Genomic DNA, 24099 nt, shown 5'->3' with positions numbered 1-24099 from the left:
TAAATTCAGCCATCTTTATGTCAGCTCCAGCAAAAATACAACCATCTTAACATGAGCACAGTTCACTCTTGAGATTACCACAAATAAAGCACTTCTCTCTGTCTAATGTACAAAAACAAAAATATTTAAATAGCAAGTGTAGAGATTAAACATGTTCAAGTTTGAGTATTTGGTGGACTGTTTCAGATGGGCTACATTTAGGAAGTGACACGCAGCAATTAAATAATAATAATAATAATAATAATAATAAAGGGGGTCGGGTGAGGTCTGCATTTACATGTGTAGGGACAACCAAAACGAAATAGAAGTAATGCTAAAACTGGTATTCATCTTCTGGCTTCACATTACGACATCAAGGAGGATGAAAAAGGAAGCAGATAAAATTGATAAATGTGAATTCAACAGCCCGGAATGTTCCTTTAATGCACCACAGGCTTGCTGCAACAAAAACATCCCTGGCGGTTGGTTCATCATTTTCCTGGCAGGCTAGCTCATCGGGTGTTTGAATGCATCTTGACATAAATAAAGCGCAGTTCCATGAAAAAAAAACAATATACTTCAACTTAATGCGACGACAATAGCGTTAATGCTGTGGAAGAGGGCAAAGAAAAATACAAGTCAGCGAGGAAATTATTTGCATACGCTTTTGTTTTCCAGACGGACAAAGAGAGTTCCGATTTAGAAACATTCGTTCACTTTATAAATAAGGCACCTGGTCACGACAGCCATCGGCTGAGATTGGAAGGCGGGTGGGAGGATGTCACGTTTTTATTTGATGAGGAAAGAAAACGGAGGGATATGGTTTAGTGTCACCTGCTGGCCACAGCACCCGAATAAAAGAAATGAGGTTTTTTTGTCTTGCCCAGTTGTGTCAGAAAACGCAATGCCCCTACCCCAAAAAAAGCCGCGGTGGTCTGCGTGCGGTCCCTGAAGCGCTGAACCGACACCCAGCAAACCAGCGTGTTTGCATTCTGACTTTGATGAGGTGTGACTTTTCAAGATTCGAGACGAAACGTGTCAGTTTCATCTGGACGTCCTGGTGCGTTTCGCGGGGGTTGCCAGGAGCTCCTGCGATCTGGTACGCGGCCACACGGCGGAGCGACTTCTCTTCACGGCACCTTTTTTGCTCATGTCCTCCACCTTCCTGGCCGGCTTGAGAGACGCTTGTTCCTTGGCTAACTTTGGCCTCTTTGACGCCGCTTCCATTTTTCTCTGGGATCTTGTCAGAACCTGGTCAGAAACGCTCTGAGGCTTGACGTCCAGACTTTGCGAGCCGGCCTCAGGGGTATCTTTGATTTCTCGTCTTTCCGGCGAGTCAATTGTTTGACATTTGCCAGCGTTCACTTTGCTCGTGGTGACCATTTCCACTCGTTTGTCATCTTGCGATGATTTTTTGACCGCTTTGCTCTTTGATAAGCCGACCGCAGAACTCAGTCGTTGCGAACACCTTCTTACCCGACTGACGTCCTGAACTTTGGCGGCTCGATGTCTCATCACCCTCTTTCTTGCCAGTGTTTTCCTTCTCAGCCTTTTGGTTGCTTTGATGGTCTTTGCAGCAGATAGGGCAACTATTTTCGGTGTATTCAGAGGAGGAAGGACGGCTGACTTTGAAACAGATTCCGTACAAAGTCTTTTCACCAAGCTTTTGGAGACCCCTTTGAAACGTATGTTGGTTTGCTGGACCTGCATCTTCCCTCTAATGTTCGAGTATTTTCTCAAAATCCGGGCGCTCGCCGGATTCTTGGGTTTCCCGACAAATTTCTGGGGTTCACCTTGTCCCTGAGCAACAACACCGACGGGTGACTGATTGAAACCATGAGCAGCACTGAGGGGTTCTCGCCTCTCTTTACCTTTGACAGAGGTCATCTCCTGCTCCAGGGCCTTTGCGATCAGCTTCTGACTTTTCGGGTTGCTTTTCACGGGAGAGGTGAGAGCAAACTTTTTGAGATGTTTCTTTAAGCGCTCTGCCTGTAAACTTGGAAAGACGCCCTGAGAGGCTCCTGAACCACTGGACGAGCTGTGGAAGCACAGCTGAGTTTCAGACGGAAGACGCGTATTGACTTTCTTCACGATGATGAGAGACTTTGTTTCCGTTGATTCCAGGAACCAGCGACAAATACTGGAAAGATTGTAGTCCTTCATGAAGAGCAATTGCACGGGCGAGCACCTCTGGTGCTCTAAGGTCTTTGGCTTGCGGGCCCTGCGTTTACTTTTCCAAATGGCAGCCTGTCTGTCGGCTCGGTTTCTATATTTTGCTGCGATCTGGCCATCTCGCTCCATTTGCAGCCAGCCTTTCTGCATCTTCTCATATTTGATGTTCAAGTTGGTGAGCAGCCGTTTGTTTTCCTCTCCTGCCAGTGCCTCGATGAACTTGTTTCTTTGTTTGCGCGGCTGGTGTCTGAGTCCCGTTACTTGGGAGAGTGATGATGCGGTGGATAACGAAGGGGCCTTCATGTGACTTTTCTTTCTTTGCTCTGGAGGCGTTCTGGCCGGCGACGTCACTTCAGAGTTCTTTCCAGATGCTGAGAGTAAACTGGTGGACGGTGGAGACAACCTCTGTGATCGTAAAGAAAGCTTTTTGTCTGTTGGGATTTGAGGGGACTGTTCAACCCTGCTACTTTCACTCCTCAGTGGCATTCTTGAGGGTTTGTCTGCTCTACAAGCATCGGTAAGATGTGAACTTGCGGGATTGTCATCTGGAGACGAGACATTTGCTTTCTGGGTCGTAGGCTCCATTCGAAGAACACGTTTTACTGTTGTTTCATGTGTTGGTGTTTCGGTCTTATGGGAAGCCCGATCCTCCATTGGGCTTGTGAACTCCACACCGAGAGGCTGGTTCTCATCTTTGCTTTCCTTTCCTCCCACCTTTGAAGATCGTAACTTTTGTCGGACCAGCAGGGCCGGGCATTCTTCTATTAATTGAGTTTGTTCAATGTTTAACATCGCCGGTGTCTTTTGGGCGGTACTGCTTTGCGATGGTTCCGGTGTTACAGGCGGCAATGACTCTGCCAAGGGAGGAGAAAATGGAGGCAGTGCTGGAGGAGCAGGGGGAGTGGATGGGACTCCATTTGAAGAAGGTGCTAATGCATGAGTTTCATCGGCTTTCTGGACAGCCGATCTTAGCTGTCGTTTGGTTTCGGTTGCTTCGTCTTGCTGAACGAGCTTGCGTTGCTGGATAGGCTTGGATTTGAGTGAGACTTCAATTTTTGGCTTTTCTGGTATGTCAGAAGCTGAAACCAGTGGACACCACTCAGGTCTGGATTCATTGGGCATTCCGGTTTCAGGGATATTTTCCGCCAAATTATTGTTTGCAGTTGAGTCAACCTGAGCCTGTTTCAGTCCTTTCTGACTTGGTTTCACTGACAGGCCTTTCATTGGTGACGGGCTACTGGAGATGGATCTCCGTCGCAGACTTCTGTCGGAGGCTGATATGGGTCTTCCGTTGACATAGCCCACGATTACGGTCTTTGCTTGTTGTAACCTCTTTGGCAGGGAGATAACAGTGCCTTTTTTTCGACGCCAAGGAGGTAATTCCTTTAAGAGAGTATCAAGTGTCTTTGAAGAAATGTCACATTGATCATCTTGTTCTTCTAACGTTGCTCCAGGCGCAGTACTTTCACGGGCGGTTGTTGAACTTTCTAGCTCATTCATTATCGGGTCTTCAGCAGAAGCTGAGGTGATGTACTTTCCTGGCTTTCGTCTGTTTTCAGAAAGGACATCCTGCTGTGGTTCCCTGGGTTTCTCATTTTCAGTTTCTTGGTTCTCTGCGCGATTTACGCATGATGACATGCGAGTTGGGAGAGGGACCACCTCATTGCTCTTTATTTTCTCACATGAAATCTGAGATTCCGCTTTCTGGATGCTGACTCTCTCCGATTGTTCGACTGCTGCCGTTTCTGCCAGTGTTCTAGATCCATTCTTTTCAGCTTCAGGGTCATTTTCCTTTTGCCTTGCATCTTCAAATGAAGCATGTGCTACATTTTCCTCACTTTCACTCACTTTTTTGATGTTGGATGGTTCGTCTTGGTTTAACTGGATTGGTTCTTCATCTGCTCCGACGTGTGTTGTGCCATCTCTTACTGTTTTTTCTATCAGAGAGTTTATTTTTGAGAAGGGGGTCTCAAACTGGCTCTGAGCCTGATCCGTCTGACTAGTTTCTACGATAACTGACGTTTCTACTTCACCGGCTGCCACTTCGACCATGTCTCCTGTGCCTGGAACTATCCTCTCATCAGACTGTTCAGAGCGTGTGCCTTCACTTATTGTCTCTCTGCATGTTCCGGCAAAAGGCATATCGACTGGGGGTACGCCTTTAGGCTTGGAAAGGATTTGTTTGGGGGTAATCGGTGTAATCAACTCTGGCATGGAATTTAGACAGTTGCCCCTGCCTGCCAACGTGCGGACAGTTTTTAACTCCCAGATTTCATCAGAGTATAAATGTCCTCGGGTGCTTTTTCTAGCATTGCGACGAGGGATCAAATGGCGCTGTTCTTTAAAACACTCTGTAATTGGTTTGTCAATGTAAACAATGTCACAGTGACCAAGATCAGGATCCACTGTCCTAGAAGGAGAGTGTCGAGTGTGTTGATGAGACGCTGGCCGGATGGTCTTCCTGGCAGTTCGTGGCGAATCTGCTCTAAGAGATTGAGGAACTGAACAGCGTTTGGTGGGTCCACCCTCGGCTCGCCACACAGCTCTGCTTTGCCTTGCGTGATACATTTGACTGAGCTGATATTGTCTTCTCAGAGATGAGCTGAATCTCGCGCTACGAGTGTCCATTCTATTCAGTGAATTCGATTTACTTTGTTTGTCCTCCAGGGATTCAGAGTCAGATGTAAGCGAGGTTGTCAGCACACAAGATAACTTTCTTCCAGCAGCAACATTGCTGCTTTTCTTTATTTTCATCTTAAGAGGTGCATGATCACCATTACGGTTGTTCTCAGCTTCTATGGGAATAAGAGCCTGGTTGGTCCCTGATCGGGCGCTATGAAGATCCAACGCAGGGCAAGCAGCAACAGATGTTGTCGATGGAATGACATTCTCTGGAGCCATTTCTGTGACATTACCGCTTTGGATGGAACAAGACATATCCAAGATTTCAAGTTTTGCCGTGGATTCACTAGGAGGCTCGAGCTTCGAGCACAACTTCTCAGGCATGACTGTGCCGGATTTTGGAGTGGAGCGCGTTGCTCCCTGGACTGCAGAGTCACTATTTTGCTGTGTTTTCGAGGCAGCGAGCTCCATCTGCAGGAAACCTATGGCGTCAACAATTGTTCTCTGGTGATGGCGGCAGAGTTTGGCCATGAACTGCTCCAGCGTTGAGGTGGACTGGAGTTCTTTTGCCTTCGCAATGCACACGTCTTGACACTCACTGTGGGAAACAAGATAGAAAGGAAACATGGCGTTAAAAACAAAATAAAACACAAAATCCCAGGTAACGGTGGGCTTACGGTGAAAGAACGATGTGAAAAAACAACAGGCGCAAAAAATGTGTATCATTGCATATTTATTAGAAGAATAAGTGATTTTTTTTAAAAGTCAATTTAAATCCAGTGAACTTGACCGATTACATCGTTACAGATATTACAGTTTTCTTCTCCTTATACTATTTATTGTCACATTGAGAAATTCCTACACATGCACAGGACATTGACTTTAAAACAAGTTACATTTTCTACCACTCGAAAGAGCAAAATACATAGGGGCAAATATAGAATACATACATTATGTCAAACTCTTTATGCCGTGCAAATAAAAATATCTAAAAACAAGTGCTCATCAAATTAAATCAACAAACAAAATGAAAATAGGTCTGGATATTTGTAAGAATTTATGCTGGAGACATTTCAGAGTCAATAGAGAAAGACTGACAGAGGATGACGTAATATGTGGTATTTCATAAATATTTTGCTGACGTTGTGTCAGGGAGGTAGTTATGAGCACAACATTTTTACATAGAATAGTTTGCTATTTTTATTTTATTACATAGCTGTTTATAGGATTCAGATGAATGTGATTTGAGAGAAAAGCTACACTACACAGTGGTCTAGAAAATAAACTCCTGAGACACTTGTAAAATAGAACGTAATTCATATCTTATTTTGAAAATTTTCAATCTCCAATTTTATACATTGTGGCTATAGTTTGAACTGTGGAAGAAAGTTGAACTTTTCTTTTATTTAGAAATTAAACAAGCGACCACGTTTCTTCCACTGAGAGTCTTTGTACGGAGAGAATAAGTGAGGCAAGACTGGTGAACCCTCTTTGTTGAACCCTTCAGTTTTGACAACAAACAGCCATCTAAATCAATCCAGGCGTGCGTTTGACAACGTAAACTCGATAAGAACATGTTACCAAGAAGCCAATCGCCGTCATCTTCTACCTGCTCGCACTGACATTCACTGTCTGAAACTACAAAAATAAAAGAGAGTGAAAAGATGCCTTTAATTTTAAACTCTGAATATAGGCTGGCAAATGTATTTTACATGTAAATCTGAAGGGATTAAAAATATTTCTGAGAATAAGAATAAGAACTGTCATAGTAGCACTTTGTGTTTTTCAAACTAATTTCAATCCCTGCTGGTAAAACCGAAGGAGGAAAGAGTACCTGAATTCTGAATGGTAAGGGTTTCATCCCTGAGGGTTTCTCTCGCCCTTTCACGACAGCACAGCGTACAGACACCACACGCATGCTTTTTTCTTTTCAAAATAGCCGCCACGGAATAAAATGCAGACCGCAGATCACATCACAGCCCAGTTCACAATGTGTTACCTTATCTCTGAAGCAAAATACGGATAGAAATTATTTGGAATATTACAGACGATGAAGATATTTTATCCTGAGTGAACCATTGCACAGATTTTGAAACATTTCAGACTCACTAACTCAACACACCGTTTACTCGACAATAAAGAACATGTACAACAGTAGTAGTTCAAAGGTCAGCGCTTAGTATACATCGAACTTCTCACATTTAGATAGCTCAGTCATGCAAAGTAATTTACATTTGGTTGTTTTTTTTAACATCTCTACATCATATACAACACAACAGAAATAGGTGGGTAATTTTGTTGATTTTATAGCCCGGCTCATTGGAAATAGTGATGCAAAATATATTAAATTTCTTTGCATCAATGTATCACTCGACAGATATAGTTAATCTCATGAAATAAACTGAAATGATGTTAGGCGTTTCTGAATACGAATGCATCATTAGATCAATTCACATTCATTGACTGGTAAAGCAATTTTTTTTAAAAGAAAATGCTGAATACATTGCATACTGCATTTACACAATGTTTAACTTATTTTACCCGAAATCAAACTCAAAATGTGGGATGTGACCTGTCGCAGCATCATTATTTGTCCTCAAAATAATGTGTAATAATGCTCTCAATCACAATGTTCTTATTTACATACGTTTGCACCCATTAAACTGATTTTAAACCTTTGTATCAGTTTGTAGTCCCCACACTTTTTCAGAGAAACCTACAATATCACAGTAAAGCGTGATATAGTGTCAGCTGCGGTAGTCGATCATTTGCTGCAAAAATGAAGAGCCAGTCAAGTGAATACTGGACTGACAGATGATTTGATGATTGTCACTGCTACAGTTGTGTTTTTGTTTTTTTCTTCCAGACATTTTCATTTGAAATGAATGTTGCCAGTTGACTTCTGTAGTGTTTTGTTATGCCATAAGGGTTAAGCGGGCGGTTTGTCAATTTGAGTTTGGTCCAATGATGACTAACAACCAAATAAATGACATTTATTTACCTGAAATCCTCGGAGAAGGATTACAACCCAATATATTAAAATTATAATACATAAAAGCAAAAGAGATAGAGAAACCTCTCCCTCAACATGGTGTCCACATCGAAAAGACTGCAAGACTTGCTACATACGTAATCAACTTGGTAAGAGAATAGTAGGTCTTGAATGCCCTGAGGTATATGTGATAATGCACACTGAGGTGTTCCAGTGGATCAGAAAATATTCAGTTTTTTTTCACCTATCCAAAAAAAAAAAAAAAACCTCAGAAAATGCCCTGCATCGAACGAGAAAAATAAAATGAAAAAATACACGTTCGTATTGTAGCCCACTTGTGTGCAGTTAATTCGAAAAGATCAACTACACAAAATAAAAACGTGCAACTAAACATTGAGATCAAAACATATCGATCTCATTACCGACACTAAACGACTCCATTAAATAAACCTGAATGTGTGTTGCCATAAATTACGTTTGCTTTGCTGTCAACTGTGTATAACAGAGTGACCCAAATCTTCACTAATCAATGTTGCGCAAGCAATTAGCATACATGTGAATAGTATGCTGATCTACGCTTTCTTCTGCCTTGTAGAAAATAAGTTCAAGCCTGCAATGTGAAAAGTGGCCCGTTGGAATCACTGAAGGCTTCTGCCAACACTGAAATGCTACCAACAGGGAAGGTAATCTGTGAAGACGGTTGACTATAGGGCACATTGTTTTTGTCCTGTCAGCCAGACATCCTCAATTATTGCCAATTCCATGTAGCATTTGAGGTGGCAAACCGGGAAACAACTGTTTACCGAAGCTTATATGCGAGTGAGGTATAGAGTATAGTATGCGCAAGAGTACAGTGAATCCGCAGTTTTAAGACAAGTCTTGAATCTGAGCCTGAAGTGAACCTGAGGCTTTGTGAAGGCATTGAGAATAAACTATGACCATTCATAAATACAGCACAGTGAATCTAGATATATTACAGATTACAGTTGTGCTTGATCATTTAAAAGAAAAGGGAAAAAAAACCCCAGAAAAAAATATAATCTTGGCTTAGATCGATGTGTAAGAAGAGGACCTGTATACCAAGTTATAAACCTTAGATATTATATTGTGTGGAGAAAACACATACTTTAAGTACATTAGTGTTGGAACATAGTGTGCCACGTGCATTTGAAACTATTGCACCATTATACCATCATGCTCTGACTGCTATTTACAAGGCCGACGTCTACAGGTTACAGTGAGAGTTCGGAACAGTACTGGCAGTAGACATTGAGGGGCGCCACTCAGGCATGTTGCAATTTTCTTCTGAACGTACTGAACTCCAAATGTATGGGGCCAATCCTGTTTACAATGGGAGGAACCTAAAATTAAAATAAATATATTACACACTCATAAAATCTTGTCAAATATAAATAAGGAATTATTTGTCTTATTTCACAATTTAGAAAGAACTATTTGGGCTTATGGACATAAACGCAACATGCCTTGCCTTGTTTAAAATTAAAAAAAATTAAAAAGTACAGTTATAGAGTTATTCTTTTTAATTTGGTGATAGGCTTCCATCATGCAAACCACTTCCATTTTCTGTGGATGAGTTCTCTCTTTCCTCAGAGATGTGCTGGAGTTCTTCACTCTTTGGAAAACGGGAGCTGCTCTGCTTGTCGAGCTGGCTAAGCAGCCTCAGTTTCTTTTTCGGGGGATGTTTCAAGGTCCCCATGCGCTCTTTAACCTTGTACTCCAGAGTGCTGTGGGGAATGCCGTAGATGGACTGAGCTTTGGATACGCTCATTTTCCCGCCCATCACTACCACAATGGCCTCCTCCAGCAGCTCCGTGTTGTACTGGCGGTAGCGGCCACGTTTCTTCCTCTGTGGTTTGTTGGCGAGGTCCGACTCTGAATCCAGGACACCATTTTGCCGGTCCGTGTCGTGGGGCCAGAAAACACCGTTGGTCTTTTTGCGATTCTGCCGGGGCAGAAGGGAATGAAACTTCTTTCCCAGGCCATTCTCCAAGAGTGAACCTGAATTTTCAAGAAGCTGAGGATCCCAAGCGGAGTCTGTTCCTGTGGTCAAAACTCGCACCTGGGGAATCTTGAGGTCAAAGTTGGAATGATAATGCGAGGCATCCTGGTGGTTACCTTTACCATAGGACAGAGACTTTGAGAAGAGGCTAGCGGCTTCCAACAACCTGGGAATGTCTTTAAGGTGCTCGCCAGCTTCGCTGCTGGCTTTCAGTTTGAGGAGTGCCCCGAAATGAGCTTTGGGATTCCAGGGCCCCGTTCCGTTTCCGCAGAGGTCAGTGGATGTGGTGTCGTGGTTATGGCTGAGAGGTGACTCTGGGTCGCTTTCCAGACCAACCTCCTCTTTGATGTGCAGAGAGTACGCAAGAGACGAGGAGGGCTTATAACGGGCGGAGTGGCCGATATTCTCCCTCCTCCTCCCATCCTGTCGGTCCGCGCTCAAGGATCGCCTGATTGGATGGAAGGAAATTGGGTGTAAGCAGAGCTTGCACAGTGCCTTTCTCTCTTTGCTAAAAGGAGGATGGGTTGGGGAGGGGAGGATGTTGGCCACTCCTTTATCATATGACCTTGTTTTGGTAACATCACTCTTTTGCTTTAAAAGACTGGATGGTTGGTTGGTTGTGATATTAACAACAAAAAAAGGATCAAATCTGACATTCATTTGCTTAAAACAACAATAACGAAAAAAAAGACACAAATGGAAGAAACTGGCAAAATAAAACAAGAAGGCAAACATAAGGACAAAAAAAATGAGTAAAGCCAGAAAGAAGAGGACGCGTGTCCAGTAACTGACATTGATGTGAGGCAGCTTTGCACACTAATAATTAACACAAAATGAGAAATGCGTTGAATTTTTTGACATTTTGCATGTGACGTTACCACTGAACAAGCACAGCAATAAAAGAGTAAGCCAGCAGAGGGTGATTGTTGTGTTTATGTTCAAATAGAAGCCAAATCAGTGGAAGGTGACTACGAAATGAGGTGGGGAGAGCTACATTACGTTCAATTACAGAACGTCATTTTGATGACGTCAGCATTAAAACGCAGCAGGATTAAGCAAATCTAATTCATCATTTAATTCATCAGAAATGGTTGATCATGCTCCAAAAAACTACAACAAAGTTAGGAATATAAATGTCAACGAATAATCTTTGTGTAACTATAATTTTTAAAGTGAATGGGGAAATGTTTTTAACCCACTGGTTCAGTCGTCTGTGGACCACGGTAAATTTATCGGCAAAATATATTTGCAATGAGAAGAGAAATAAATATTTATCATTGTACATGATAAGGGTCGGTGGGTGGAAAGCATGTGCGGATTTTATTTTCCAGCAAATGTGCTAGCATTGCATATTGGGCTGTAGGTTCATCACATCTGCTTTTAGGGATCCCATCAAATTTGTGTTTCATCAACAAAGAGACGTGAAATAGCAGTAGATATTTGCATAAATCTCTTCCCGAGGCAACTTTTATTTTCATTGCTTAGGCAGCAGCATTTTTGCTCGACAAATGATTTTGACATGAATGTTGATAGACTGCGCACATCAAATGAAAACTACTTACAGTATATTCCCAACAGAACAACAGACGTAGAGGGAATGTTTTTGTTTTGACAGCCCATCAATTGCTATTTTTCACCATGTCAACCAACCTCCTTCAATTTCATTTCAAATCCTCCCTGGCAGTTTAATATTGGGATTGTTTTCCTTTGCAAAAAAGATTAACGGTAGATGATTGCAAAAAAGAATGCAACTTCACTGACAAGGACTGCAATATCTTGTGAATTACTGCTCATCGATGCTTTGCCAATCAATTCTGATCACGACTATTGTACCCAAAAGCAAAGGTAAAGCTAAATTTTTGAAGCCCCTGAAACGCATACGATTAATTAAGTCACCGGCTGCAACACCAGTAACTGTCACAATTTTACCGTGTGCAGCTTTTTAAACTTAGATGACTGCACAATACATATGCTAATGTGCAGGTTAAGAATACGAAGTTGCATTATTTTGTTTTTAGCCACAAGTCAAATATTTCAAACTGTGACTTTCGTTTTGATTTTCATTTCGACATCAGAACAAAAGGGGAGGAAAGCCTGAAGAGAACCAGCAAAGGAACTTTTCTTACCCTTTGATTGTGGACAACTTGGGCGTAAGGCGCAGACTGGGGACCGGCAAGCTGCTGCCACTATGGCGATCCTTTTTGATGGACAGGTCAAGGACTCCCTCTGTTCAAAATGACGCACATTGAATATTTGTGCAACAGAATTTACATCGCCCTGCACTGATTGGTTTGAAACTACCTTGTTCACTGGGCTCAGACGGAGTCTTTTTGATGGTAAGGTCAAGAGGGACCTCTTGGTCGGCCATGAGGAGCTTGCTGAGGACGGGGTTGTGGCTGTGTGCGGGCCCCGCCACGTTGCCGGCGGGGCTGCTAGGTGGAGCCCCACAAGTCAAGGCCGGGGTCTGCGGGCTTTGGTCAGAGTTTGGCTGGGGAGCGGAGTCGCTATCCTGAGGAGAGCTGGTTTTTGAGGTATATTCTGCGGCAAACTGCCGGATCATTTTCTGGAGGATCTCTCGCGCCACTACTGGAATGTGTGGGTTGGAGAAACTTGGCACATCTGAAAGGGGAGTTGTGGGGGGCGGAAAAAACAGGAATTGTTTTGTTTAATTAAGATAATTTTGGAACATCTAGTCAATGTATAAAATAATAAGCCATTGACCACTATTTGTTATTAATATCATTGCTGTCAAGCAGAAGTCTCGGTATCCAAATATTGTTGAAAAAAAAGATGATACTATTAGTAATTGCCTATGCGTCCTGTTATTTATTGATCTTTTATACAAATTCAAATGACAAAGTTTTGTTGAGACAGTGACGGGTGAAATAGTGTGGTTCTGTGAATTTGACTTTTTTGTACAGTCACAAAAGATAAATTTGCACGCAGATTGATTTTTGCATGGAAGACTGCCCCCAGCTCTTTTTGTTTTTAATCACTCACTTTATGGGTCTTCCTTTCAAATTTGAGTTTTGGATAATGACATAACTGCAGACTAAGTATGAAAGCCTTTTGTGTTTTCGAGCACTTGGCGCAAGCACAGACTTGGGTGTCTGTACCATTCTAACCAATCACTCGAATTAGCTATCTTTAGCTAATTAAATTAGCAATCTTTAGCTAATTAAATTAGCAAATGAACACGATAGGGGGATGCGCTGCATTGATGTTGCTGCGCAACAGTGACAGAACATATGACAGCATGGTAAAGTAATGCCTACTTGACTGAATGCATTTGTTATGACGTGCAAATTTGTAAACATTTTGCATTTCCTAAAAATGGATCATTTCAGGCCTGTACAGAGCTTGCTGATGATCTGATTATTTGAATCAAGTGTGTTGAAGTCGAGAGGGATCGAAAACGGACGGGATATGCCTCTCGGGGAACCGGAGTTCTCTACCCGTTTTAGGGAATTCAACCTCTGCTTTGTTTTGATGAACTCATGTTGGAGAGAGTTGGTTTTTTTTCCGTGCCACAAACTTTATGTGATGTAAAAAGTGTGGCAGTGAAGAGAAGACTTGTGTTTTTGGTCTAAGAAAATGCAATCCATCTTCATCTATATGCCGCAAAAACTGAACATGTACGGTTTACGACAGCTTGTCGACTGAGAGACGTAATAACGTGAATCACATTTACCACTTTAAGTGAGTGTAAAAACAGTGCTAAACTACTCACCTTTATTACAGAGGACTGCATTGAGAAATTCCTCAGCTTCCTTTTCTAATGTGCTGATGGTGGTCTGATCTTTCACCACGAGAGGTTTGAGTGGATCTTGACTCTCCTCGCTCCTCGAGCCGATCAAGTGTTCCTGTGACATGATGAAACGCTTCAGAAAGAAGGCATACGCGTGGTTCTATTGAACACGTATGGGGAAAGGAAACTTTTACCTTCACTTTATCTCTTCTAAAACAGCAGAATAAACAATTTTTATCAAATGACCAATCAGACACCGGAACGGGCTCTAAATCTGTGGACATCAAACACAAGGCGAGCAAATCAAACAGTGTTTTAAAAACATAAAATCAAAGTTCAATCTCAATGAATTGGATTTGCGCAGCTAAACTAAGATCAACTGCATTCATTTACCAAATGTTAATGACGTATGAATTCCACTTGTACGAAAGCAATGTTGACAATGTACGATATGATGGAAACACAATTAGCCCCACTGTATCACAGCATGCATTATTAAAACGACTGGAGGATATTTGACTGGCTTTGCACCATGCAAAACACCAACTTGGTTGTGTCTTCAGCTGTCAATGTCGAGGGGTACCGCACGGTACAGTCAACAGATTCCACACAATATAATCAATGCCATTCATTCACCTGCCTTGTATGGAAAAGGTGAACGAGAAGCAATTGAAGATACTTACCCTTAAATAATTGCAGGTCTTCTACCAGCTCTGTGCCAAACAGACCTTCAAGAATGCTCTCAAAACCTGAAGGGAGACATGACGGCTGTTTAAGAATTGGTGCTATTTTTTGGGGATTTCACAAATGAGGGCAATCTTCTCAAAAGGAAAGCACTGGCACATGATTGTCATTTTAAGTTAAAAAAAAAGTCTCATCCATCTTTCGTTTATGTCATCTTGACAACACCTGTGTGCTAGCCTCCCTCCCACTGCAGTTAAAATACACATCATCTTTCAAAAAGTGTTTTTTTATATACTTCCAACACGAACATGCCCTTCATCCGCTGTTGCCAGGCAACTGAAGCAACTACAGAGTTCGGATGCAAGAGCATACTATAACAGGGGAAAGAAATATGACTGCCAGGTGAAATGATCAAAACATTCTCTGTAGTCTTGTGAAGCCTCCACTGGCTGATTAGCCGCCTCAACTGATCCAATGAAACAATCCAAAATGTGAAATTGCGGGATCCTGCAGACCCCCGTTGTTGAAAAGCACTCGGCGTTACAGTAAATACACAACATGGACATACTGTCTTGTAATGCATGCTCACTGCTGCGGGGGCCAACATAACCAATTTAAAAAGCACTACATGCATCAAATCAAGCGCTAAAGAGGTCACATGGCACATCTGTCCATTGAGCCGCATGTAAAATGTGCGCATTATTCCCAACTGTCTTTAAGGCCGCCATGAAAACAAATCTAAACAAGAGAGAAGGATAAAAAGTGACAATTCAGTAAAAGCTGTACTTACAACACACGATCCCCAAGCATCCACTCTCTTTGCCAACTCACTCGATTGGACCTCGCGCTGTCATGTGTTAAAAATGCACTCTCTCTGCCTCCCGACAAATTCCCACCCACTTTTTTTATATACAGCCAAAGCGAGCAGTGGGGGGCGTGAAGTGGTGGAACACAGCCTTGCCTTTAGCTGCAGCATGAGTCTGTTTCTGGGTTACTGCACAGGACTCAGCTGAAGCCATCCAATCCTACTTCTGAAATATTTCAGAGGCAGGCCCAGAAAGTAGGTCATCCACTTTCATTTGACAGAGCAGCACCATGACATCAAACTACTCTCCAAGAATTCACTTTCGGGCATTTAAAAACTGTGTCATTGAGTAATGTCATGACTCTGAGGCATTATTAACTCTTTTGTACGGGCAGAGGGTAGTGCGCCGGGGAAGGAAAAAAAAAAAACAACCTCTCCGCACATTCATCTTTAAAGTTAAACCATTTGGGAAGCGGAAACTTGCATTAAAAAAAAGAAAAGAATATGTCGGCAGCTACATGTGCAGCGTATAAAATATTAATGGCCCGTTTAGCCTTTCTGCATGCTTTACAAAATAAAAACAGAATGTAATGGCTGGTGATAAAATGCTGCTGCCTATGCCAGAAGGGTGAAAAATTGGAGGTGTTACACTGCTAAGCGCCAGTTTTGACAATACAATATCCACTCTGAAAAGGAGCCGTAGCCATTTTAATGAGGCCAAGCAGAGAATTGGGACATAATTGAGATGCTGATATGAAGATCGGCTTTGAAGTAAAGTGAACAAATTGGTGCCAGATACTAAATTAAGCACACATTCAGAAAAGTTAAAAAAAATGCATACATAAAACTGAATAATATTGAAACTTGGCGACACTGAGGAGAATAATCGGGTCATTAGGTTAATAGGATAGTTATCTTCATAAATCCTAATTGAATTAACTGAAAGTCATTAACCTTCATTTAGAGGACAGGATTTTCATTCAGAATACATTCAAAACTTATATTTTTCCATTTTCTATTAATCACCAGATGAGAACAAAACATTTTACGCAAGTTAAGCATTTTCAAATTATAAATTATATTATATAATTAAAATGAGAGATTATGTATGGTTTCAAAACCACAAAAATATGAAATTCAAAGGACTCCTTGAAAGTGAAGTGACAGTTTTTGCAACTTTGTTGATTGAATTAAAGTTACATGAATATGGCACCTTTGACTCAATTTACTCTATGATTTAGTATGACCAACAAACAGCATAAACAAACATTTAGGATGTACACTTCTAAAAAAAGTTGACGGCTGCAAAACTGTGACCAAAAATTGGGATTAAGAGTTTGCAGACAGTGTTGGTGCTTAAGTCTGATCAAGGTGAGCACTGAGCAATTTGCCAAACCCTTGTCCTGACCTACATCTTTAATACCAAAGTGAACCTGACAGTGATGTGGCTCAAATCCTATTTTAGTTAGGCGGCAGAGTGGCCGACATGGAATATTTATGTAATAGAACAGTAACAGTTGAATAGAATTCATTTCAAATAACAGAACTGGTACAGGATGTTAGAAGGGTGGCACATTTCATATTTAGTGCAGTTTGACAGGATTCTCTTTGAACACAAAATGTAGGTCTGTCACCAGAGATCACTCAACTGCCAGACTGCAAGTGAATTTGGACGGAAGAGGCCTTGTCCTATCAGGTAGAGCCTTGATCGACAACCATTCGACCAACCAAGGCCATGCCTGCCAGTAAGCCGTCATGTAACAAAGTGAGTTTTACCACTTGTTCATACATTTTTCACGAGCATAGACTGAAAAAGACACAAAAGTTTGAACGATCTATCCAAAAATATTCCAAGACTACTCAAATGATCTGATTTTCATCAACTCCTTGTGCGCCCTGTACTTTGCAGGATGCCAAACTGTAGATGCCGACTCGGAATCAGGCGAGACACCAGTTTAATTCGCATATCTATCCATCAATTAAATGCACAGTATTGACTGATTTTATTTCAGAATATAAACTAGCTTTAAAAATGTAATTAACAGAATGTTATTTTAGCTCTTATTTACACCGTTCACATAGTTAGGTTTTTTTTCCCCAAATTGTGTTGGACACTAATGCTATTATCCAAAATAAACCAAACAAGCATGGCACCGTCGTAGAAAGTCTTTGCAAGAGTGAGGTCTCTTATCACGATAAGCGTTCCCCATGTTTGACCCACCCTTCTGCTCCTCTTGCGCTGCGAAGGGCGTACAGTACCGCATCAACCCCCACTCGGCCCATCCCCCACTCCAACTACTGTACACATACTGTGCAACAACTCGGGCTCTCGCAGCAGAGGCACTCCCTCCGCTCAAATCAGTGTACAGTGCAGCCAAAACAGACCCTTGCTAAAACCTGCCATGTTTGCCCTTCCTCCCAAAACACGACAACAACAAAGGTTTTAATCTTTAAAGACCATAAAGGCATCATGTTTTATAAATGCAGCGCGATTCAGATTGTGAGTGTTAATTTTGCATGTCGCCGAGATAACACAGAACCATTCCATGACAGTAAAGATAAAAATGGGGACGAGATGAGGAGGGATGGCAAATTTGCATGAATTAGCTGAGCAACACAGCGTGACTATGTGCATCCGAAACTAGTCCATCACAGAAACCAGGCGGCTACAAAGCATGTGATGGAAGCCTCTGGGCTCGCCACAAAATCTGGAGGTTTTCTGGAAAGCTTAGATCACATACAGGAATGCGAAAAGCTGTGTGTTACACACTGTGTTCCTTCGGAGTACTGTACAGTCGATGCATCAAGTTTAATAGAAGGGAATGAGCTGGCAGTTTTGTGGAGCATCTACAGAGCAAAAAAAAAAAAAAAAGTACAGTACATGAATACTTAACGTGATCTGATGCAAACTGACACAAATGGTGCAACACTGCACAAACTTGAAATAATAATTTTTAAAAAACATCAGTCAAGTCAAACATGAAAAAAAAAAAATAAAACTATATTTGAACCACAGAAAAGCTCTCACAAGGACATTAATGGATATAAAAAGTGCTGCATTTAAATTGTGGGTGTCTGGAGTGGTCAGCCAAAAGCTCACTGTAATAGAAAATGGGACACACAAATATTTAAATTATACATCAGGCAATCTGTCAGAGGGCAATATTTGCTTTTTGGTATTTGTAGTGCAAATCCAAGCCCCCCCCCCCCCACCCCTCCCGCTAGTCAAAAAGCAGAATAAAGTGATATTCTAAATCTAGAGAGCGTGTATGTACAGACATACTGCTTCCATCTGGGGGCTGCTGAGCCATGAACGCACGTACAAGCAAAGATACAAACAATTGTTGCTCCTGTTTTATGGGACAATTGCTCTTGTCTTGGGGGGGGGGGGGGTCATGGTTTGACTGTGCACAATAAATACACTAAAACAAAATGTCCATTTGAGCACGAGCGGGATGATGGTGTTGGCGTGCAGGCAGCCCTCTCCACCAAAAAGCCAAACATAAGTATGTCCTTGTTGTGGTGGACAGATAAGGTCTTTCTAACGGGAGGGCAGGCTGATGCATTTGTCATGCAATTGCAGCCCAAACACAAGGGAGGTTTGTCGATCATAAAAAGGGGTGTAGGACACACGACAAACAACTATTATGTCGTCCTTTTGTGTGCTCGGTGGTGAGCATACAACTAACCAAGTGGTGTTTTTGTTCTGAATAGGAGATCACCTGGTAACAGTCGTGATGCCGATATTAAATTTAAAAAATATCATAATTGAGCATGTTATATCTTGATAACGATATAATTTCAGGTATATTATATGACTGCTTCTTTTTTCTCACTTATTTTGAAGTGACATTAACTAGACCTGGTCAAAACAAGCCAAATAGTCAACATCTTTTTGCACAAGTGTAGTTATCAATGAAAGAGCAAGGTTTCGAACAGAAATTGATTTTAAAAAATTAATGAAAGGATCTCAAAAGTCAAAATCAGAAATTCCGCACTGCACTGTGAAAACCACATTGGTGATATTACATGCATTCAATATAATATATGCATCCGTTTTCTGAATCACTTATCCTCAATTATTAAATGTTTCATCTTCTAGGCCACGCCTCCAGGTTGATGTACGAGATGACGTAACATTTCCTGTTGAGCTGTGAGTGAAGCATTATTTTGTATTCATTTTCTCTCCAAACACGTATTAAATTGCCTGCTGTTTTTTGCTGAACAACATTGGATATGCGCCGCTTTGACGCGGTTCCAGCGAGACCTTTGTGAGGTGTACTCAGTCACCCGAGCACTTTTAATTCTGGTCTTTCACAATGAAACTACGTTAATTTAGCAATTAGCATAGCTTCTCCAGCTTTCCCTCTTTTAATTACTCCTCGCAATCCCTTCGTGAGAACGATACTTGCAGAAAATGTCGTTCATTCGCCACTGTGAAGGTGAGATGATGGAGGTTGCGAGACTGCTGAGTTAAGAGCGAAACCACGTGTTTAACAGGCAGTAGCAGTCAGCCAAAGCTTGTGTTTTGCACCATAGGTTTGTTATGTACAGTGACTATGTATTATGATTCACTTCATGGCCCTCCTGGAATTGGTCCCGAGGAGAACCACTTCCTCATCGACGTAGACCTGCTGAGCTTCATTTGTTTGAATGGACTCTCACGCGGTTCAAACTAACATTGTACAGCATCAAATAATGTGCTAAATGTTATCCACTCTGTATACATTGCAGCCTGGTCATCGTGGAAGGGGGTATGTGATCTGTAGGTTCTAGCCCAGAACCTGTGGTTAATTTTGGAAACTGTAAGCCTGTGGGCTGCTTTTAGACCATTTGTGATTAAGAGCTATAAAAATAAACTTAACTCCTGGACTGGATTTTTACAAAAAAAGAAAAAGATGGGTCATTAAAAATATTATAAGTATGATCACCTGTCTGAACTATGTATTAATGAGTACTTGAGCTCGAAAGTCCAAAACCTTGTTATCATACATAATACATACCGTGTGCATTTCAACGGGCACAATGGATGGTGGCCACTGTACAGTACATGAAACTGATGTACTGTGACATTTTGAGATCAGCGTCATCACAAGACGCCTGAGTGAAATTTTTTACCACTGCGGTTTCTTCCTCTTGTGTTAACGTCAACACTGGCGCACATTTTACTGAGCTCAAGAAGGATGCGATGGTCAGATGAATGACTCACACAGCGAATCATGGGATTGATGAGTCAAATTCAAGTACATCAGGTAATACGGCGCATACTGTAGCGTATTCGATGCTGCCATCTCAAAAATCGCACTCACTGTTAGGCAGCCATTGTATTTTATCTTTCTATTAGTGGAACAGGCATTTCCATGACGGATGAGACGACATGCTTTGTGGGCCAGAAAAGACTACTGTAATGTACTGTACTACTGTACGTGTAATTATAAATGCCAAGATGCAAGATACTGGATAAACATTAACAATTGAACATTAACAAATTATTTCAACTAGTTAGAACAGCGTGAAGACAATGCATCAATTGTTCTCTTCCATCGATGACGTTTGTATTTACAATCTGTGTGGAGCCATCTAAACATCCATGATGTGGTTCTCATAAAGTGTGGTCCAACAGGTTGGTCAAATGCCGACAATAAACACTTCATTATTTTCTTCCCTATACAACACAGGTGTCAAACCTAAGGCCCGGGGGCCAGATCCGACCCGCCAGGTCATTTTATGTGGCCCGCAAGGTTGTTAATTTGATCTCTGCGCTATATCGGAAACAGTCAAATCTGGTAATTGATTTTTAAAGAGAAAAAAAATTGACTCTCAAATTGGGTCACCATCCCCAGCCCAGTGTAGATAACCATTTCTGAAACCTACCCAAATGCTGTTGTTCAATTTACGAAGAAGAGATTTGGTGGGAAGAATGTTTTTCATGTGTGGCTGCAAATTTTGGTGCACCTACAGTAAGTTTAGTGCTGGCACACACAAGAAAACAAATTGGGCGCACCAGTTCAACCAGTGCAAAAAGTAACAATAGTCTCAAGCACGGGTACTATTTTATCAGACTTGCAAATAGTCTGCCCTCCCTGAGCCTGCAGTGTCAGTTAAGCAGCTAGCTTAGGGTCCTTCAAAAAGTGTCTACGTGTGTTCACTTCAACCTGTTTATTGACGCTCAGTTGATTTTTACTCGAAAAGTAACAGAATAAAAACAGGTACAAGCCATACAGGTATATGACAGTGAACACATACTGGAGCGTCATCGGAAAAAGGTCAGCTAGCTAACACATTTTGAAACCCAATACATGGGCTAATGATTAACAGAAATCAAAAGTTGATATCATGCTCACTTGGCTGTGAAAATTTTGTTATATTATCACAAATTGGACAGAATGGTCTTTTTTGTGGCTTTTCATTAAATGTATTTATTATTTTCAAAAGTGCACCACACTGCCCTCCGGAGTCCAAGGTGCACAGGAGGAGTCGTAGCCCTATCAGATCACATTTTGAATGATGTTCTATTACAGTTGGTGTTTTTGAACAAGTTTTGATTGCCCTGAATCACAGTGCCATTCATTGCCATCACAACCACAGGCCATGCTCCAGTCAATGGGTCACCAATCTTTTTCAAACCGAGAACTACTTATTGGGTCTTGATTAACGCAAAGTTTAACACAATTTTTTTATGTAACAAATTTGCAAAAATTAGCATTGTTAGTTATTATCAATTAATTAATTACAACGTTGGGGAAGACACTGGTCGTGTTTATGATCTCTCACTGAAATTAGAAGACAACTATGTGCAACACTTGAGATCGATACAACATTCTTAGAAAATAAGTTCCCATCGCTGGTACCCACGGGCAATACATTTGTTCAAGTCTAAGTATTTGTACTCAGTCTGAAAAAGGGGAATTGTATTTTGGTTACAGATTTTTCTGCCAAAATTAATGAGACAAATACATTTGGATGAAAACAGGAAGCCGCATTCATGGCCAGCCAAATCTTGTCCCATAGCCTTGAGTCTGACATTTACACTTTAAAGGTCCCACGAGTCGATGAGACCTTGTTGACTGACCATGACCACAAAACTCTAGTGGCTGCAGCATAGCAATGCAATCAATGAAACGTAAATGCTGCATTATTATACATCTGCAGGCTTGTCAGAGGTTGTTTTTGGTGGAGTAGGTCGCTCCAAAGCGGAAGCTCCCCCACTCACTTCCTCATTGTGGTCATGCGCGTGTCCAGGACGGAAGAGCGCGTTTAAAAGCGCGATGTGTAGACGCGTTAAACGCCGAAGGAACACGCCAATTAATAGCAATATACCATTGATAATTACAGACAGGAACGCGCATTTGATTTAAAGAAACGGGGATGCGCAGTTAGGCCGACACGGCGCATAATTCTCGTGACACTCCCTTTAAGGCGAGCACGGTGCCCTTTAAACAAACTACAATTATACTCGGCTCCTATCTAAAGTGTTTAAATCCGCCACGAACGCTAAAAATAGCGAGGAAACAAAAACCACTAAACAAACTGTAACATTTACCCAACGATTTCTAATGAGGATAACAGTTGACCAAAAAAAGTCGTTCGAGATGCCCCGAAGAGAGTTGGGTTATAGCTGATTATTTACACCGAACCCGCTCGAACAGACGCCGAATTCAGCTGCTTGAATCTTATTTAGTGTCGCTGGCTCGGTTCTTACCTACACAGTGGATAAGTTTGTGCCGCCATGAGTCAAGTTCTTGCCGAAAGCCGCGCCTGTCGATGGAGCATTGCTGCCTTTTGCACTGACTCGCCATTTTCTGTCGTTCTTCTCCGGCGGCGGGCACCCGCACGCTGAGAGGAAGCTCTTGGCCGCGTGAACGCGCGCGTCGTTGTGCTGTGTGGAGGGGGAAATCCTTCTTCCCACACACTCCTTTCAAAACACAGTCTTGTTTTAATGTATTGTATTGTGGAGACTATACAATACAATACATCTTTATTTATACAGCGTTTTCGCAACAGCCGCAGCTGTAGCACTAGATGAAATATGTCAGTTGTTCTCAAACATACTTAAAAAAATAGATACTTATCTCTTCAGTAGCACCATGATGACCAACATTAAAATATCCTCGCTGTGAAGACCCAAGTCTTCATCAAATAGGAGACAGAGGGTTTATTCCCAAGAAAATATATTAAACATTATTTTTAGCTCCCGTATCATTATAATATATTTCACATAAATGTTCATTCATTCATTCATCTTCCGAGCCGCTTGATCCTCACTAGGGTTGCGGGGGGTGCTGGAGCCTATCCCAGCTGTCTTCGGGCAGTAGGCGGGGGACACCCTGAATCGGTTGCCAGCCAATCGCAGGGCACACAGAAACAAACAACCATTCGCACTCACACTCACATCTAGGGACAATTTAGAGTGTTCAATCAGCCTGCCACGCATGTTTTTGGAATGTGGGAGGAAACCGGAGCACCCGCAGTTAAATAATAATAAAAGATGGCGTTACGACATGAACTGCTAGCCTCTTTGGATGGTTGAAAAAATGGGGATTAGCCTTTGGAATTCTTATTCCACAAACACAGTCTTAATTAGGAACGATGGACGTTGTCAGTCTTTCGGTAATAAGCTTCCATTAGTATTTCAGATCGGCACACGTAGGCCCAGCCCTTCCCTCGTCTGCGACAGTCATTTGTCATTGAGAAGGTAGTTTCTATGTTAAACAACCAGACGCGCAGCCAAATAAAGAAAAAAACAAACCAAATAAAAACAATACACAAACACACACACACACACCTACATCGCTTGGCGATTAGTGAAACAAAAACATTGTGGGACAATGCCATTGCGGTTTGTGGAACCAAAAAGTATTATGTACAGCATTGTTTTATTTTTGATTTATTTGACTACATATCAGGGATGTGGCACCCGTGTGTAACATAGTGCCAGTAGGTCTATTCTTCGACAATGTTTGGCTGTCATGACGACTCGAACGGGCTTTGGCCGGCCTGAAATACTAACCGAAGCTCACAGCTCAGACGTGCGGCTGTGTACCATTTTCAAAGTATGGTACATGTTGACCTCTATA

General features: G+C 41.8%; 1 protein-coding gene across 7 annotated transcripts; it reads right to left on the bottom strand.

The window, feature by feature from the left end:
• Positions 1-22868, bottom strand: wu:fc17b08 (ligand-dependent corepressor). Of its 7 annotated transcripts, none has more exons than XM_052081343.1 (7): positions 22725-22868; positions 14217-14282; positions 13728-13807; positions 13516-13648; positions 12087-12404; positions 11912-12011; positions 1-5371 (listed from the first exon to the last, which is right to left on the bottom strand). In XM_052081343.1, the coding sequence occupies exons 1-7, from the start codon at positions 22819-22821 to the stop codon at positions 1024-1026; spliced, it is 5142 nt and encodes a 1713-aa protein (XP_051937303.1). In that variant the 5' UTR covers positions 22822-22868; the 3' UTR covers positions 1-1023. The 7 variants fall into 7 exon arrangements, with proteins under 7 accessions (XP_051937303.1, XP_051937306.1, XP_051937307.1 ...); XM_052081346.1 differs by having other exon boundaries at positions 22729-22866; XM_052081351.1 differs by lacking the exon at positions 1-5371 and adding an exon at positions 7007-10233.
• Positions 22869-24099: the final 1231 nt, after the last annotated feature.

Source organism: Hippocampus zosterae, chromosome 11, assembly GCF_025434085.1.
Source record: "Hippocampus zosterae strain Florida chromosome 11, ASM2543408v3, whole genome shotgun sequence".
Taxonomy (NCBI): domain Eukaryota; kingdom Metazoa; phylum Chordata; class Actinopteri; order Syngnathiformes; family Syngnathidae; genus Hippocampus; species Hippocampus zosterae.
Note: the sequence above shows the minus strand (reverse complement) of the source record. Positions and strands in the feature narration are given on the sequence as shown.

Bases quoted from the DNA above. Each gene is read 5' to 3' on its own strand.
- wu:fc17b08 (XM_052081343.1), bottom strand. From the start codon at position 22,821: ATGGCGAGTCAGTGCAAAAGGCAGCAATGCTCCATCGACAGGCGCGGC. The intron at 14,283-22,724 runs GTAAGAACCGAG...GTCTCCCTTCAG, and splicing joins CAAACTTATCCACTGTGTAG to GTTTTGAGAGCATTCTTGAA. The intron at 12,405-13,515 runs GTGAGTAGTTTA...CTCCCCTTTCAG, and splicing joins TGCAGTCCTCTGTAATAAAG to ATGTGCCAAGTTTCTCCAAC.